The 15,704-nt window shown below is 39.2% G+C and overlaps 1 protein-coding gene across 4 annotated transcripts in view; it reads left to right on the forward strand.

Moving 5' to 3' along the window:
- Positions 1 to 15,423, forward strand: part of SOS1 (SOS Ras/Rac guanine nucleotide exchange factor 1) — a 49,833-nt gene extending 34,410 nt beyond the window's left edge. For all 4 annotated transcript variants that reach the window (XM_063328273.1, XM_063328274.1, XM_063328276.1 and 1 more), the window contains 12 exons: positions 3,711 to 3,792; positions 4,210 to 4,332; positions 4,872 to 4,975; positions 6,135 to 6,357; positions 7,035 to 7,154; positions 7,481 to 7,643; positions 8,006 to 8,123; positions 9,180 to 9,352; positions 10,308 to 10,424; positions 10,613 to 10,877; positions 11,949 to 12,067; positions 13,453 to 15,423. In XM_063328273.1, coding sequence (XP_063184343.1) covers positions 3,711 to 3,792; positions 4,210 to 4,332; positions 4,872 to 4,975; positions 6,135 to 6,357; positions 7,035 to 7,154; positions 7,481 to 7,643; positions 8,006 to 8,123; positions 9,180 to 9,352; positions 10,308 to 10,424; positions 10,613 to 10,877; positions 11,949 to 12,067; positions 13,453 to 13,947 — 2,102 coding nt within the window. In that variant the 3' untranslated portion in view covers positions 13,948 to 15,423. The remainder of the gene's footprint in view (positions 1 to 3,710; positions 3,793 to 4,209; positions 4,333 to 4,871; positions 4,976 to 6,134; positions 6,358 to 7,034; positions 7,155 to 7,480; positions 7,644 to 8,005; positions 8,124 to 9,179; positions 9,353 to 10,307; positions 10,425 to 10,612; positions 10,878 to 11,948; positions 12,068 to 13,452) is intronic.
- Positions 15,424 to 15,704: the final 281 nt, after the last annotated feature.

Genomic DNA, 15,704 nt, shown 5'->3' on the forward strand with positions numbered 1-15,704 from the left:
AGATAGTGCTTCATTAGTGCCCTTGGGAACATTTCCTTTGCTTTGGCTAACTTGTGCACCCTTGGGAATTGCCCTTTGCATTCGTGCTGGGGCTTCGGTGCCGTAGCCTTGGCTTTGCTCCAGGTGCTAGCAGCGCTCTCCACGTGTCGTCTCTGTCCAGGGAGCCGCAAACTACGTTCTTCAGTTCCAGAAAACAGAAAGACCTGTTTTTAAGGAATATGTGGCTTGTTGAAATATGTCACTTGTATTGTTTTTTTTGCGTCGGCATATCTTTTTGGACTTTCTAGCACATGGAATATTGAGGAAGAATTCAGACTGGTTGATTGGATCTACCATCATCCAGTCATCCCTGCTTTTAACAGCTCCTATTTAATAAAGCTTTAGTAGATTGCTTGAAGCCTAAAGTTGGAGGTATCTGTGACGTTGACCAAACTATTGCATGACAGAACTGAGAACATGGGTATTACGAGATAGGCTGAAAGACTTTGACGAAAAGAATAAAAATGGTTGTCTTGTGATGTATTTAGCCTGTCTTTGTAGCCTTAAAGATCTTAGTGCAACATGCGTGGGCCTGATGCTGAATTGCTGGTTTGCACGTCATTTCTCAACACCCTTATTTTTCATTCTGTACCTTCTGTTTTATAATTGGTTTTCTATGAGGAAAAATGTCATCGTTCTAACCGTTCTGTGCTGTCTTTTCCAGGGGAACAAAGAAATAGAGACATAGTGACTCAGCCAAAAATGCTCTGTGGTACAGGAAACAAGGTCCATTTACTATGTAAATCATTCAGTGTTTTGTTGCATTTTATGAGATGCAGTGAGTAGGGCAACAACTTTCCATAGTAACCCTTCAGCTCTTCTTTCATACACCTACCAGCTGAGTTCGAGGCTTCTGTTTTGCTGGGAGAGATGAGTACACTGGTGATATCGAGCCAAACAGCTACAGACTGTAGAAATGCTTTTCTTGCCCCACATAGGATTGTGCATGCATGATTGTAATCCTAAAAGAATTTATTGACTTTATATTCATATGCCAGAATAGCAAGCCCTTACTTTTCTGAGGCGACTCTTCTCCAATACGGTGTGATGGGCTATGGCAGCCCTCGATCTGACAGTCAAAAGGCAGTATTTACCCTAGCTGTGACTCTTCTCTAGGTTTCTATCTCTGTAGGTCAAATACTATAAGGAATAGTTACAAATGTCATTGCAGAGGTGGTACGGATTTGTTGCAAGTAGGTGAAGAGCAGTGTAATTAGTTGCATATTGAGGAGTACATGGGCTGTGTTCAGACACTGGTCAAATCAGGTCTCAACTTTTTTTGTCACTTGTGAAGATCCACACAGTCCATCTCATTGGCAGATAGGGATGTTGGACCTTTTCTTCCCTCACCTCCCTGACAATGCACAAACCAGCTTATCAGCTGACATATTTCTGTGTTTCGCTGTGGAACAGGGACAGCCCGATCACCTGGCTCTAACGAAGCAGTGCTGCTGGGGGTAGGAGGCATCCAGGAGAGGGAGACAGCCCTGATGGCCACCTGGCCGCAAGGTGCTGCAGACTGTTCCAAACCAGCCTGCTGCGGAGCAGCAAAATAGGGAGACATCTCTTCTGCAAGAGCAGCTTTCCATATATTTTTACATGAGAGAAACTGCCCTCGGATTAGGAATTCAGGTTTTGACCCTATTTGCATATTCTGGTGGGGTTTGCTTGTTTTAATGTGGTTCTGCATTCATTATCTCCTCCTCTGCCTGATTCTTATTTAAGAGCAGCTGGGTTAGGTGGTACCAAGATTTGAAAGTTGTGGCAATTTTTTTTCATGTATAGGGCAGTGCTCTTCTATTTTTAAAGCTTTGATATGTTAAGAGTGCTTGTGCGTCATCATAGTGTCCGTTTCCTTTCTTAAGGAATTCAAGAGTGATTATTTATAAATCCTTGTAGAACAAGTTATTGTTCTTTTTTAGCTTTCAAATTGGCTGTATTGAAGAGAGAATTATCACATGAGCAGACATCCTGACTAACTAGTGTTGTCTGTATTTTTTTTAACGCTTGTTCATATATTGTACACTACTTTGAGTTAACAGATTTTGCTGGTAAGATAACAAGGTTAGATTTGGTTTGCTGATCTACTTAATTTGAAATTCAATATGTATTGTGGATTTAAACACTGACCCTACCTGTAAATAACAGTAGCTGTGACTCAGAGCTTGCAGTGATCTGAAAATGTTAACTGCTGTGGAGGCTTTCTTTTTCATGTAGACAAAATCTTTCTAGGGTGAGCGGTGTGTACAGAATGCAAGCTGTGAAAGTATGAGTTACTGTGCTTACTTCTATACTTGTTTTTTAGGACAACAAAAATTGTGTGTTTTCATGATGAGGATGATGGGGACGGGGATGACATTCTTCGTGCAAAAGCATTTAGAGTTTTGCCTTTGAAAAGGATTTTAGACTGTACAGTTTCAAGGAGAGGTGGGAGAGGCGTTATGATAAGGAAAATGGAGTAGTGAAGGACATAGAGATGGTAAAGCAGAACAGCCAGTTTTTTAAGAAACGGGAATTAGCGTCCAACAGAAATGCAAGGAAATGCTGTGTTACACAATGCACGGTTAATCTGCACAACGCATTGCAGTAAATTATTGCCCAAATGAAGGGCTTAGTAGAGCCTAAGAAAGGTAGCATGTTCATTCAAAAGGACAAGATGCTTGTGAATGGTTACGGAGGATTTAAAAAAAGCTCTTAAAAACCCATATTCCAGGAAACAAGTCTAATGGCTTAATATAGCGTTAGGTCAAATAATGCAGGCATTTTTTTCCTTCATTACAGCTTATAGGAATTCCTGCTTCAGGTCCTGTGTGCTCCTCCTTAGCTGCTCTGTGTTAGAAAAATTACGTGTGGGGGTTTGTTTTTAAAATCTGTGTATGGATTTAATACGCAAAGCCGTTGCAACCCACTCTTTAATTTTGTTCAGTGATAACGATGTTAACCTTGTCTCTGGTCAGCTCTGCGCAGTGCCAGCGTGCTGTCACTGCATTTCCTCATACTCGAAAACAAATGGTTTTGCTTTTGTAATTAAGGGAAACACTTCGGTTTTCTGTTTTGAATACTTGCTTGTTTTTAAAACGCATTGGATTATTTTAAATGAACTGATATGTAATTGGTCAACTTAAACGAAATCTGTTGATTTTCTTGAAGTGAAATAAATACAACCTCAAAGTATAGCTGTCAGTTAGCTGAAAAAAGATCTAGCCTGCCTTAACCTCGACTGGTTATCAGTTGTACCAGTTTAGGGAAAATATTTCCCCCTTGAAGAGACCATTTCTGTCCAATGCAAAGTTACTGGATGAGTCTTTTGAGTTACCTTGACCTGATCATTGTCAAAAAAAAGTTGTTTACTAGATGGCTCATAAATAAAATCATCTATTTATTATTTTCAAAGTTGTTTAAGAAGAATCCAGTCTTTTAATAATTGAAGAAAAAGTCGTTGTTTTGAATTTTCAACAGAATAAGAATTGTTTTTAAATTCTGCTTTGTACTGCTATTTTAAGAGGTTCTGAATTGTTACCAAAAGCAATTTTAGCTTACATCATCTTCTCTGTAATTCATAGCCTGGCATCCTTAATTTTAAAGGATACTTGAAGTTATATTAAAGTATATATAAAAAAAAAAAAATCAGGTAATTGCTGACATGGGCATAAAATCTTTGTTTGTCTTAGATCCCAACTTTGTTCGGACTTTTCTCACAACATATAGATCCTTCTGTAAACCTCAAGAGTTGCTGAGTCTGCTAATAGAAAGGTAAGCCACTGTTAAAAAATACTGTTCATACAAAGTGCAAATTTTATTTTTTTTTTTTTAATTTTTACTTGGAGTAGAGTTTATAAGATTCTTGTTTTCCCATTGGTTTTGATTCACACCAAATACTTTAAAAATTGTCAAATTCAAGGATTACAAATAAAATGTGCAAGTTATATCCCAAAGCTTTAGGATTGTTCAGGTAGCTCCAGTAACTTCCAGCATCCCACGGTTTTTTCTTTGAAATGTGTATTATTATTGAATTTAGCAAATCATCTTATGTGCTTACCAAGATGTAACATTCTGACATGTGGAAACGTTCTGAATTTTGAGTTATCTTTAATGAACATTTTATTCATGCATGCTGTGAGCAAGATTAGTGTAATGGGAGTCTAGTGCTTATACCTGTTTCTGTGCTAGATTTGAAATTCCAGAGCCTGAGCCAACAGAAGCTGATCGTATTGCTATGGAGAACGGAGACCAGCCTCTTAGTGCAGAGTTAAAAAGGTTTAGGAAAGAGTACATTCAACCTGTGCAGCTACGGTGAGTATTGCATTGATGTAAGCCAAACACATTTCCTTTTAAGTCTTTTGAAGTACCATCTTTTGGATGCAGTCGCTCTTTGTGATACCGGCAGCCTTTCTCATAGATGCTTTGATAGAGAGCGTGTCTGGGCAGTCAACCGTTTTGACCTTGTTACTTGAAAACCTGGTGGGAATTTGATTTCATGGTATGAAAAGCCTTGGGAAAGGCTTGTGCTGAATTTTAGACTATTAGTGTGCAAATTCGTTTCTTACGCACACCATTTGTTTTAATCCATGTTTCTACAAGGCTATACAGCATAAGCGTACCACAAAGATATAGGCGGGGAACATTTTAGATCATGTTCTTTTCATGAACAATAGCATTACTCTGACTTCTTTAAATTTAAAGTAGAAAAATGCTTATAGCTGGTTGCTGGTGAAATGCCGACAGTAGAATAATTGCATTTGGTCTGACAATTCTGATATTCCTGTGAGCCCTTGCCTACTAAAAGCCTTGAAATGCTAGATATGAAGATAGACTGTATTGTACTTTTGCAGAGTATTAAACGTATGTCGACACTGGGTAGAACACCACTTCTATGACTTTGAAAGAGATGCTGATCTTCTGCAACGTTTGGAGGAATTCATTGGAACAGTAAGAGGTACTTACGGTTTCTTAAGTGCTGGCATTTATCGTAAAGCATCCCTTTTCAGAGGTATGGAATGGGATCCCTTTTCCTTTCACCGAGCAGATAAAGCAAAACAGGACTGACTGCTTATTAAATACTTCACAAAGAACATAAAATAAACCTCAATTAAAAAAAAAATCAACAACAACGAACAACACTATTATTCAAAGTCTGGCCACTATTCAGAAGAGTGAATGGTATTTACATCCTGATAAATAAGTATTGGTTTTATTATAAAGGGACTGAAATAATGGAAAATAACAAGAACTGAGTAATGATCAGGACAGAATAATTGTTTTGATTGTCCTCTTAAACTATACACAGAGGTAACTTTTGTAAAAGTTGGATGGTTTAAACCACTATTTCTTTGAAGGGAGGGTTTTCCAGCTATTTCACGGCACATATTAGACCTGTAGGACACCTTTCAGTTGTGATTGTACAGATCTTTCCTGTTCCCTTCTAAGAAAAACTGATTCAGCTACAGGAATAGTTTGTAGGAAAATGGTATGTGAGAGTAGTATTTAGTGGTTATTTAGCAATTAAAAAGAGAGGGAGGATGATCCAGCTAGTTTAATGTGAATTACTGGTATATTTTCGATGGACTTGCCATTTTATGCCTGAAATTCTTCTGGTGTAGAGCTAAACAGGCATTTGGTCTTTGGGTGTTATTCTGAGCTTTGATGCTAAATGCAGTAGAGGGAGAAGCTTCTCTCTGATTGTTTTTTTGCCCTTCTGTGTTACCTGAGGTAAGCATGGACTCTTGCCCAAAGCGTAAAGTTCAGGGTGTTTACAGAAGTGCATTTTGGGCAAAAGAAGGCTAGTTCCCTTAAACTCATTGTAAAGCCAGAAAAGAAAGGCAAACACCTGATTTGGAGCAGGAGCGTAATTCGGATGTTCTGAATTTTGCTTGGACAAACTTGGCATGCTCAGCATTGGCTGTTGAGGAGTTCTTGTCTGTATGTTTGAATGCTTTGAGGCTTGTGTGAAGAACACTAAATGCGCTTCTAAAGAATATATGGTTGCTCTAATTTAGTAGGGTTTGGGTTTAAATCCCAAGGTTCCTAAATTATACTGACCTCTTCGGAAAAACAGTATTAAGAGTAACTAAAGAGTCATTTTCTCTCTGTGCCAGGCAAAGCGATGAAGAAATGGGTTGAATCGATCACAAAGATAATCAACCGGAAAAAGCAGGCACAAGCCATTGGGCCAAGTCACAACATTACTTTTGAGAGCCCACCTCCGGCAATTGAATGGCACATAAGCAAACCAGGACACACAGAGACTTTTGACTTGCTCACTTTGCATCCAATAGAAATTGCTCGGCAGCTCACTTTACTTGAGTCAGATTTTTACAGGTAACTTTCCTCCATTGAAAAAACACATGATACAAACCAAAATATTCTCCAGCATGAAATTGTTTCTGCGGGCCCCTGCTGTGAAGCCCCACGGTAGGTCAAGGGACTTTACCAGTGCTGTATATTAATTGCTGTTCTTTCAGAAAAAAAATCTAAAACCAGTATTTGTCTTATCCTCCCCAAGTTAACATGCAGTACATGTGATTGATGCATACTGTTAATTGCATTGTGCTGCAGGTTTCTCATGATGTTTTCCGACTAGATCAACCTTTGAGAAGTATGAACATAATTAAATCAGTTTTCTTCATACCCTAGTTTGTGAAGCAAATTATGGACCATGTCAGATCTCACCAGCTGTCTGTGAGAGGTTGTTCAGGTGTTGGAAGCTCACGTTTTATGATGATGAATGAGATGTAGACTTCATTCTTCATTTAAATGAACAGAGGTGGTTAATAGTCACATAAATTAAGCAATATTTACACACTAAAAAAGAAGCATAGAAAAACCGCTCACTTAGTCATGTGGGGGGCCTAACATTATAGAAGAGAAGCGATACCTTAATTAATATTTGGAAATAAATTCTTACAAATTCACCCGAAATAAAGAGGTTTGGGGAAAATAATACCTTCTTTCCTGCGTTTAATTACTTTTTTTGATACATGCATCTACTTTTCTAGAGCTGTGCAGCCATCTGAACTAGTTGGAAGTGTGTGGACAAAGGAAGATAAAGAAATTAATTCTCCCAACCTTCTCAAAATGATAAGACATACAACTAACCTCACTTTGTGGTTTGAAAAGTAAGTGACTTTCCTGAGTCCGTACCTACTCCATTTCTGGACATATACAGTCCATTCAGAAGTATACCGTGAAAAATTCTGTTCTGGGACAATTCCAGTTTTAAGTTGTGTTTAGATGCTAGAACTGGTCCCTGTGAGAATTTTACCGTAATCGTCTCCATTTTTTATTCTTAGAATATTTTCAAATGTTTGTTCTCTAAACATTTTCAAAACTGTGTCAAGTAATTTGATAAACATTTAATGTGTGTTTGTGTTACAACTTAATATTTGATTTTGGAAAACTAATCAGTGCTTTGATACAAAATCAGATGTTCTTGTGTTTTTAGATGCATTGTAGAAACAGAAAACCTAGAGGAAAGAGTAATTGTAGTGAGCCGGATAATTGAGATCCTGCAAGTTTTTCAAGAGCTAAACAACTTTAATGGTGTCCTTGAGATTGTCAGTGCTATGAACTCCGCAGCAGTGTATAGGTTGGATCACACGTTTGAGGTACAGTGAAATGTTTTCCATTTTTCTTATGGAAGTGTAATGCAGTGCACCTTAGCTACACTAAAAACCTGTATTTTCAGTAAGCATGTCCTTCAAAGAAGGAGCAAGGAAGGTAAATCCCCTGACAAATGAATCAATCAGGGTGTGATAGAGAGGCTTTGGGCTTTTTTTTTTTCTTGGTTTCAGAAGCAAGAAATCAATCCTCACTTAAGAAATGCAGAAAAAGATCCTGAGATGGTGGGACACTATCCTCATGGTCACTGACTTCAATATCAGTGGGATGCCGTTACTGTCAGTATTGTTGCTGGGCGACACCTCTGCCCTGTCTTTTCAAACAGCCTCTTCCCTCTCTCTTTCTTTAGCAAATTCCAAGTCGCCAGAAGAAGATTTTAGAAGAAGCTTATGAGCTGAGTGAGGATCATTATAAGAAATACTTGGCAAAACTCAGGTCCATTAATCCTCCTTGTGTGCCTTTTTTTGGTAAGTACGTTTGGTTTGAATGAGCTGTATCATGCGTAAAAATTTGGAAAGTATTGAGCTAGGGCAGTAAACAGAATATGAACAATAGAGAGAAGTCAGTTTTAACGGGACAGTTGGGTGTGAATTTCAGATGCCCAGACATTAATTGCCTATATGTGAAAGAAGAATTGAAGTGACTATTAATTGCAGATGTTATTTGCAGTAAAAATAAGTATATCTGTGATACCTTATTTATATGTTTACTCATTTTTACTTTCAGTGTGGTTTGAACGGTGTTGTGACCATGAATACCTTAAACAAAAGGCAGTTACATTAGAAATAATTATTGCCATTGACTGGTAGAAAAAGAAGGACCCCCTTCCCCATCAAGAATTCCAAGAAATAAAGCTAGAATTTTAACTTTTGTAATTTCTTATAACTAGAATTGTATTTCTATTAAAAAGTCTTCTTTCTATAAAAACAGAGTTTGGGAAGGAAGCCTCTTCTTTATCATCAAATGTAACAGTTCTTCTTTCAAGTACATAGACTTAGAAGAGTCATAATGACAGTTACAGATATATTATCTGTGGACTTGAAAGCATTCTTTTCTTTCTAATCTTCAAATGAATTGATGCAATTATGAAGCCAGGAGTGGAGAGTAGAACAGAAGAATAAAACCTGGAAATAAAATTTTTGGAGCTTAGCTGGCGTCTCCAATGGAGTAGAGCTGAATTGAGGCAGAACAGTTGAAAGAAGGCACTTGAGTTCAGTGTGCTCTTATCTTGCAAAATGCCAGTAGTGTTCAGTTGCGTGAGCTTCCTAAACAATAGAAAGAGGCATAGACTCTGAGATTTTGATGCAAAAAAGGCAGCTTTCTGGAACAGGCATATTAGAATATTTAAATTGTTGCCCTTATTTGAAAATCAGATGTGATTCTCTTATTGACCCTAACAGAAAGTTTTTCTAAATAATTAGAGTGTGCAAATTAAGTTTTAAAAAAATTCTTTATATTGCAGTCATGGGACTTCCTCCTTGTTTTGTACTATGTGTTGAGAACCTCTTCTGTGTGCTCTTTAGGGATTTACTTAACTAACATTCTGAAAACAGAAGAAGGCAACCCTGAATTTCTAAAGCGACATGGGAAAGAACTTATAAACTTCAGCAAGAGAAGAAAGGTAGCTGAAATAACAGGAGAGATACAGCAGTACCAGAACCAGCCATATTGTTTGAGAGTGGAATTTGACATCAGGGTAAGTGGCATTATTTCCTTGAGTCCATGCACTGAGCTACTTCCGTGGTGACTCTGTCAGCTGATAGACCATAAGGAGGGACTGAACTCACATAGATTCAGTCAGACTGAACAGAAGGTCTGTCATAAAATATCTCTCAGGTCTCGTTGTAAGAAAGGGCAGAAAGCTCAATGCTTGCAGGTTGGTGCGTTTTGGGGTTTTTTCCCCCCAGCTTTTGGGATGTTGGTAGGTAGATCTTCTTACTAAGCAGTGTTAAACAGGAACAGAAACTACCAGATTCTCATCGTCCCTCACTCAGTTGTATTTATTTGTCCAGTGAGCCCAGTTGTCTTTTTCCTCATCTGTTACACTGCCTTTATGATTCCAGTTTTACCTGGTAGCACTGTGATTACATCATGTGTTGGTGGTGATGACACTCACATTTTCTTTCTCCTGGCGTTTATTCTCCTTGGCCTGTGGTGTTCTCTAATCAGTCCTCTCTCTGTTTGCTTTCCTTTCCTCCTTTTTTTTTTTTTTTTTAAAAAATATCTTTTGAGCTATGTACTTTCAGAGAATCCTAAGGCAGGTTATCTTAAGAGATTCTGCAAGACTTTCTTTTGTTATTTGCTCTCCTCAGGGTTTGACAAGAATGCATTCTGAGAGCAGTCTTCCCTGCATCAGTGTAAAAATAGGCTACATACAGCTTCTTCTGAAGTGTGTGTTTGAGCTAACCTGGTCTGATTTTTGCACTGCAGAAAGTGTTTAGGACAGCTTGCACAGTCTTGTTTTAGTCGAAGCATAGCAGTAGCAATTTGTTTGCCAGCAAAGGGCTGACAACAAATAGATTTAATAACTTAAAAATGTATCATCGCTTCTGACTCCAGCATTTTCTCTCTTCTCTGGAACAGTTGGGATCATTTGTGCAGTAGAAACAAACAGTATTAGCTGACAAGTTTTCTACCTTCTTCTATTTCAGAGATTTTTTGAAAACCTGAATCCAATGGGAAACAGCATGGAGACAGAATTTACAGACTATCTGTTCAACAAGTCATTAGAGATAGAGCCACGAAATGTCAAGCCTCCACCAAGATTTGTTAGTATTCAATGTGTTGCTTTTTGGTTTTGTTTTGTTTTGGTTTTTTTTTTCAAAAAATGCTTACATTTGTCTTTCGTAGATAGCAGAAGTCATTTTAGATTTCTAACTTTGTAAATACAAAACTACATTTAGGGGATCTTGTGGCCTTTTGATTTTCTTTGATACTATCTTTTTTGTCATTTCAGCCCAAAAAATACAGCTATCCTCTCAAGTCCCCAGGTGTTCGTCCCTCTAATCCAAGGCCAGGTACCATGAGACACCCTACACCACTGCAACAGGAGCCAAGGAAAATTAGCTACAGCCGCATCCCAGAGAGTGAGACTGAAACTACAGCGTCTGCACCAAACTCTCCTCGAACACCTTTGACCCCTCCCCCTGCTTCTGCTACTTCAAGTAACACAGATGCCTGCAGTGTGTTTGACTCAGATCCTTCAAGTCCATTTCATGCAAGTAGGTGCTAATAGACAGCCTACCAAGAATGCGTGTATTAGATTTTGTGGTGTTAGACAGGTGAAATCATGTTTAGTCTTCTAAAGTGACTACAGAAATAGTTGCTTTTGTCTGCTTGTGGCAGCAAAAACTTTCAGTGTGTTTTACTCCTTTTTTTTTAAGTAAGTTTTTATTGTAAAGGGAGAAACTGAACAGAATTAGGTGTGTTACATAGGGAGTATTACAGGTCCTTGGGAAGACTGTCAAAATGGGAGGCAGAAATACATCTCTAGTGCCCATATATGTCCCAAACAAACATTTGTGGGATTTGCTGCCATATATGTATATGTGGTGAATGTATTTGGTGAGTATCTGGCTGATGGTGAACAATGAGAATAAAAATGAATGTTTTGTGAGTGCCTTATTCTGCTGTCTGCCATTCTGAATTGGCTTCAGTGCACACGGATGGTTTTCCTGCAGAACTTAAAATCAGTATTTCCCTGCTTTAAATCCATCAGGACCCATCCATGCTTATTTTTCTTCTGTCTTCACCAACAAACAAGGAATCTCATATTTTATGATGTGCTTTCAGTAATTTATAGTGGACGTAGCCTCCTGTCGTGTGCGAGGGCTGGTTGCCATGAGGAGGTCAAATGACTTGGTAAAAGCAGAAGTTGCTTAGCAGAGCAGTGACTTTGCTGAGTGTCCAACCCAGGTGTATGGAATGCCTCTTCAGAAGAAGATACTTCTTCATTGTTGGGTTGGCCCATCGACTGCAGGTTTGGGATATTGTTTTAGTGCTGTTGTGATACAAGAGCAACTTTGTGGTGTGGTTTTGGTTTCGAGGATTACTTAAGCATGTGCAGAAACTGATGACCACAGAGATGATTGTGGCTCAGAAAAGCAGTTTGTCTGGAAGCTGCAAGTTAAAGGGTTGTTTCATTGTCTTTCTTTAACGCCTTATTGATTTGTGCTGCTTTTTATGAGCAATTACTTTATTATTTATGACACCTTTATTGGCAGCAGTAAAGGAAATATACTGAGTCTAACAAAAGTTCATCATTATCAGGATTCTTTTTTTATGTCTGCTAGGATCTGCTTCTGTGTCATCCATAAACTTTACCAAAAATTCAGATGAAGCTCACGTCCCCCCTCCAGTTCCTCCACGAAGAAGACCAGAGTCTGCCCCAGCTGAATCCTCCCCATCAAAAGTAAGTAAGGAGAAAAAAGGGCTTTTTTTTCTGAGAGCAGAGGGCAGGGTATGATAGAAAAGTAACTCTTAAAGACAGTACATGTATTTTTGAAGCACTGTATGTGAAAGAGCAAGCAGCCATGTATTTCAAGCCTTCACAGCTCTGCCTCTTTATGTCCTCATCCCCACAAGTGAAAATTAACAGAGGGGACCTAAATTTAGGTTTAGAAATGTCTCTTATCTACTGATCCACTATGCTCAGGCTCTCACATTGTCTGGGAGAAGTTGAGGCTTCAGGCAGGTGTTTCCATCTGTGATAATTGTCCCAGAGTAACATTTTGGAGTGTATGAGTCGGGGTAAAGACCTGAAGAATGTAAGTATGTAGTAATGATGGAAAGTGACGTACACACCTCAGTCCTCTGAAGAAGTTCATTAGAATATTTGACACTGATGCTGTGGTGCCCAGTGCTTGCTTTCCTTTCTTGATTACCTGTCCTGCTTCCTGCCTGCTGAAGCCATTGCTACATTTTCCTTTTGCGTTTGGGATCTGACCCAGCCTTTGTTGCAGACAGTGTCAAATGTCTCTTGATTTCAGTGGGAGGTGATTTGTGACTTCAGAGAATTGGGTGGATTTGAAAATCCCGCTCAAAATTTACTTTAGAGCATGTATGTCTTTGAAGAGGGCTTGTATATGGCTCTACAGCAAGTTGTTGTTTTCAGACTACAGGTGACTCCGCTGTTAGCCAGCAGAGTTTAACACATCCCATTCCTACCAAAATGTAATTGAGAACATCATACACGTGGTAGGGTGTTGGAGACCAATTACCCTGTCACTGTGGTCTGCAGCTTGGGAACTGTTCAGTAATTCTGACTACTTAATTCCACCTTCTGAGTGTAGTTTATTTTTTTCCCTGTTCAGCATCATTTGCCTCTCCCTTTTCCTCATTTTCTTGGAGAAATATCTGGTGTTATTACCCACCCCCAGTGCTTGTTACTGGGGAGGTGGTGGAAGACGTCCAGACCTACTCAGCAAGCATGGAGCTAGCATGGAAATTGTTGCTTTGACCATTCTTTGCCTTGCCTTTGTCCCTCTCCGTGCATCTTCCTTCCTTCCTGCCATCCTTGGCTTTTAACTCATGCATTGATATAGCCCTGCTCTCCCCCTGCACATCCAGTCTCTGTCTCTTCTGTCTGCATCACTCTGAGAAACATGTTTTTCGGGCGCTGCCACTCCCTTTTGCTTCCTTAGTCCCCATCTTCATTCTGCACCTGCTTGCTGTGCCTCCTTTTTAACTGGATAAGAGCAATCTGCAGGGCAGGAGCTCTGCTGCCATTTCACAGCAGGGTCTTGTTCTTTACTACCACTCTAAAATTTTATTGAATGAAATGTTTGTGTACCTCAGATCACTTCTGCGCACCTGGACAGCCCACCAGCAATCCCTCCTAGGCAACCAACCTCTAAAGTGTATTCACCAAGGTACTCGGTGCCTGACCGGACCTGCATCTCTGACCCCCCTGAAAGCCCTCCTGTGTTACCACCACGAGAACCTGTGCGAACTCCAGATGTTTTCTCTAGCTCACCACTACACCTCCAACCTCCACCACTGGGGAGAAAAAGCGAACTTGGTAACACCTTTTTCCCAAACAGTCCATCACCGTTTACTCCCCCTCCCCCTCAGACACCTTCTCCACATGTAGCACGGAGGCATCTTCCATCACCACCTTTGATACCGCAAGATGTGGACCTCCATTCTGTTGCTGGACCACCTGTTCCTCCACGACAAAGCACTTCTCAACATATCCCAAAGCTTCCTCCAAAAACTTACAAAAGGGAGCACACACACCCATCGATGCATCGAGACGGACCACCGTTGCTGGAGAATGCCCATTCCTCCTGAACTATCCCTTGCGCTGGGAGTCGCATTTTCCTGGTGCTACGTCTGTTGCTGGCAATGGATGCACTGAACCTGGTGGTGCCAAGGAGTTGGGATGTGTACGCCAAACACTAAAAACTCTCCAATAGATTGGAAATACAGTGTACAGAAATGGAATTGCAAAAACAGACGTTCTAGTGGAAAAACCGGTTAACTTGCTATTCTTGTTTTAGTATGCAGGACATTGTTCTAAAGTAATTGGACAACTGATTGTACCAGAAAACAGACTTGAGGGACTTCTTTGGCCAATGAGCAGAGACTGTGTTTGTGTAATGATCAATAATGTCCAGTACAGGAAGGAAAGTCTTGTATCCATCAGTTCCTTACAATGGCACAGTTTTTGGAATGAAAACATTATGCACTTTTTTTAAATCTCAAACAGGGAACTTTATATCCTTCTTAATTTTCCTTTGCTTTACTCCCTGCTTTAAAATACCTTCCTAAAATTGTGAGGACTGTGAGGAAGATCTGTGGTACCTAACCGAGCTAGGATTAAGGCCAAGCACTGTATTGCGGTCCTGTTTACAAGTTGTTACAATGAGTGGTAGGGGGTACCTAGGCTTCACCAAAGAGGTACTTTATTATTATTTTCTGAAATATTATGGTGCCAGTTCAAAAATAAATTTTTGCCAGGAAGCATAATGTCTAATTATTGCTTTCTTTAGATAGAGCAGATGAAAGTCTTACATCATTAAGATGACAGCGAATTTTTTTTTTTAAAAGCAGCACTATCATCCGAAGTGAATATACTACTACATTTAGAAGACTGTTAATCTCTGCTAGGTTATGTCACGTTCTTTTTAAGGTTTACTGATAATCCATTTCATGGCTAGTAGCTATTCTTTTTCAGTCATGCCATGAAAACAGGCACTTGTGAAAAGGAGCACTCACTGGTCAACTTCCATAGCTATTGTCATGTTTTACTAACGATAGATTAATCAGCATACATAGAATTGCCTTGCAGTTGCATAAATCATGTGTATATAGTGAACGTTGCATAAATATACTTGCAGATTGTTTTTAATTTAATTGAAATAAAGATACAGATATGTTTGGCTGACATACGTTAAATTATTACACAGACAAATGTACAACTCAGTTTTTCAGTTAAGCACTGAAGGGGATAAAAGCATGTCTTGTGGTGCATATTTTTCCTAGTTCAGTGTATGTGTTTTAGTAATAAGAGTCTAAAGAGAAGTCGGTTTTAGCATGTGTTACAAAGTAATAATTTAGTAATATTTGAGAAGCTGGGTTACTGCCAAGGTGAATTATTATACGTTATAAAGTTTCTCACACCTGCTGTATGACACTTGTTAGAAAAATTCAGACTTGTATTAACCTTTGCAGTAGCTTTCTATGTCCAAAATACACATGACGGAACATGTACTGGTATAAGTATCATGACATGGATTATCCATAAACCTGTGTACTGCTCTTCAACTTTAGACAATACTGTGACAGTAATGCATGGCAGTTACTGAAGAAACGAAGCTCTATAATCTCCACCACAGTATGTATGTGAAGCGTAAAGTATCTCATCTTCAGTTAATATGGCTCATGAGTCCAAGTAAAATGATATAACATTTCCTCTTTGGAAGAAGAACACGTTTCAGTGCCTTGGAAAGCTGTGTCACTAGAGGTGGTGTTAGTTGAGTGATGGTGGAAATCACCTTTTTTAGTGCTTTCTGCAATGCTGTTTGATCAGTGCCCCTTGACCCTTT

Source organism: Chroicocephalus ridibundus, chromosome 3 (genome assembly GCF_963924245.1).
Source record: "Chroicocephalus ridibundus chromosome 3, bChrRid1.1, whole genome shotgun sequence".
Taxonomy (NCBI): Eukaryota; Metazoa; Chordata; class Aves; order Charadriiformes; family Laridae; genus Chroicocephalus; species Chroicocephalus ridibundus.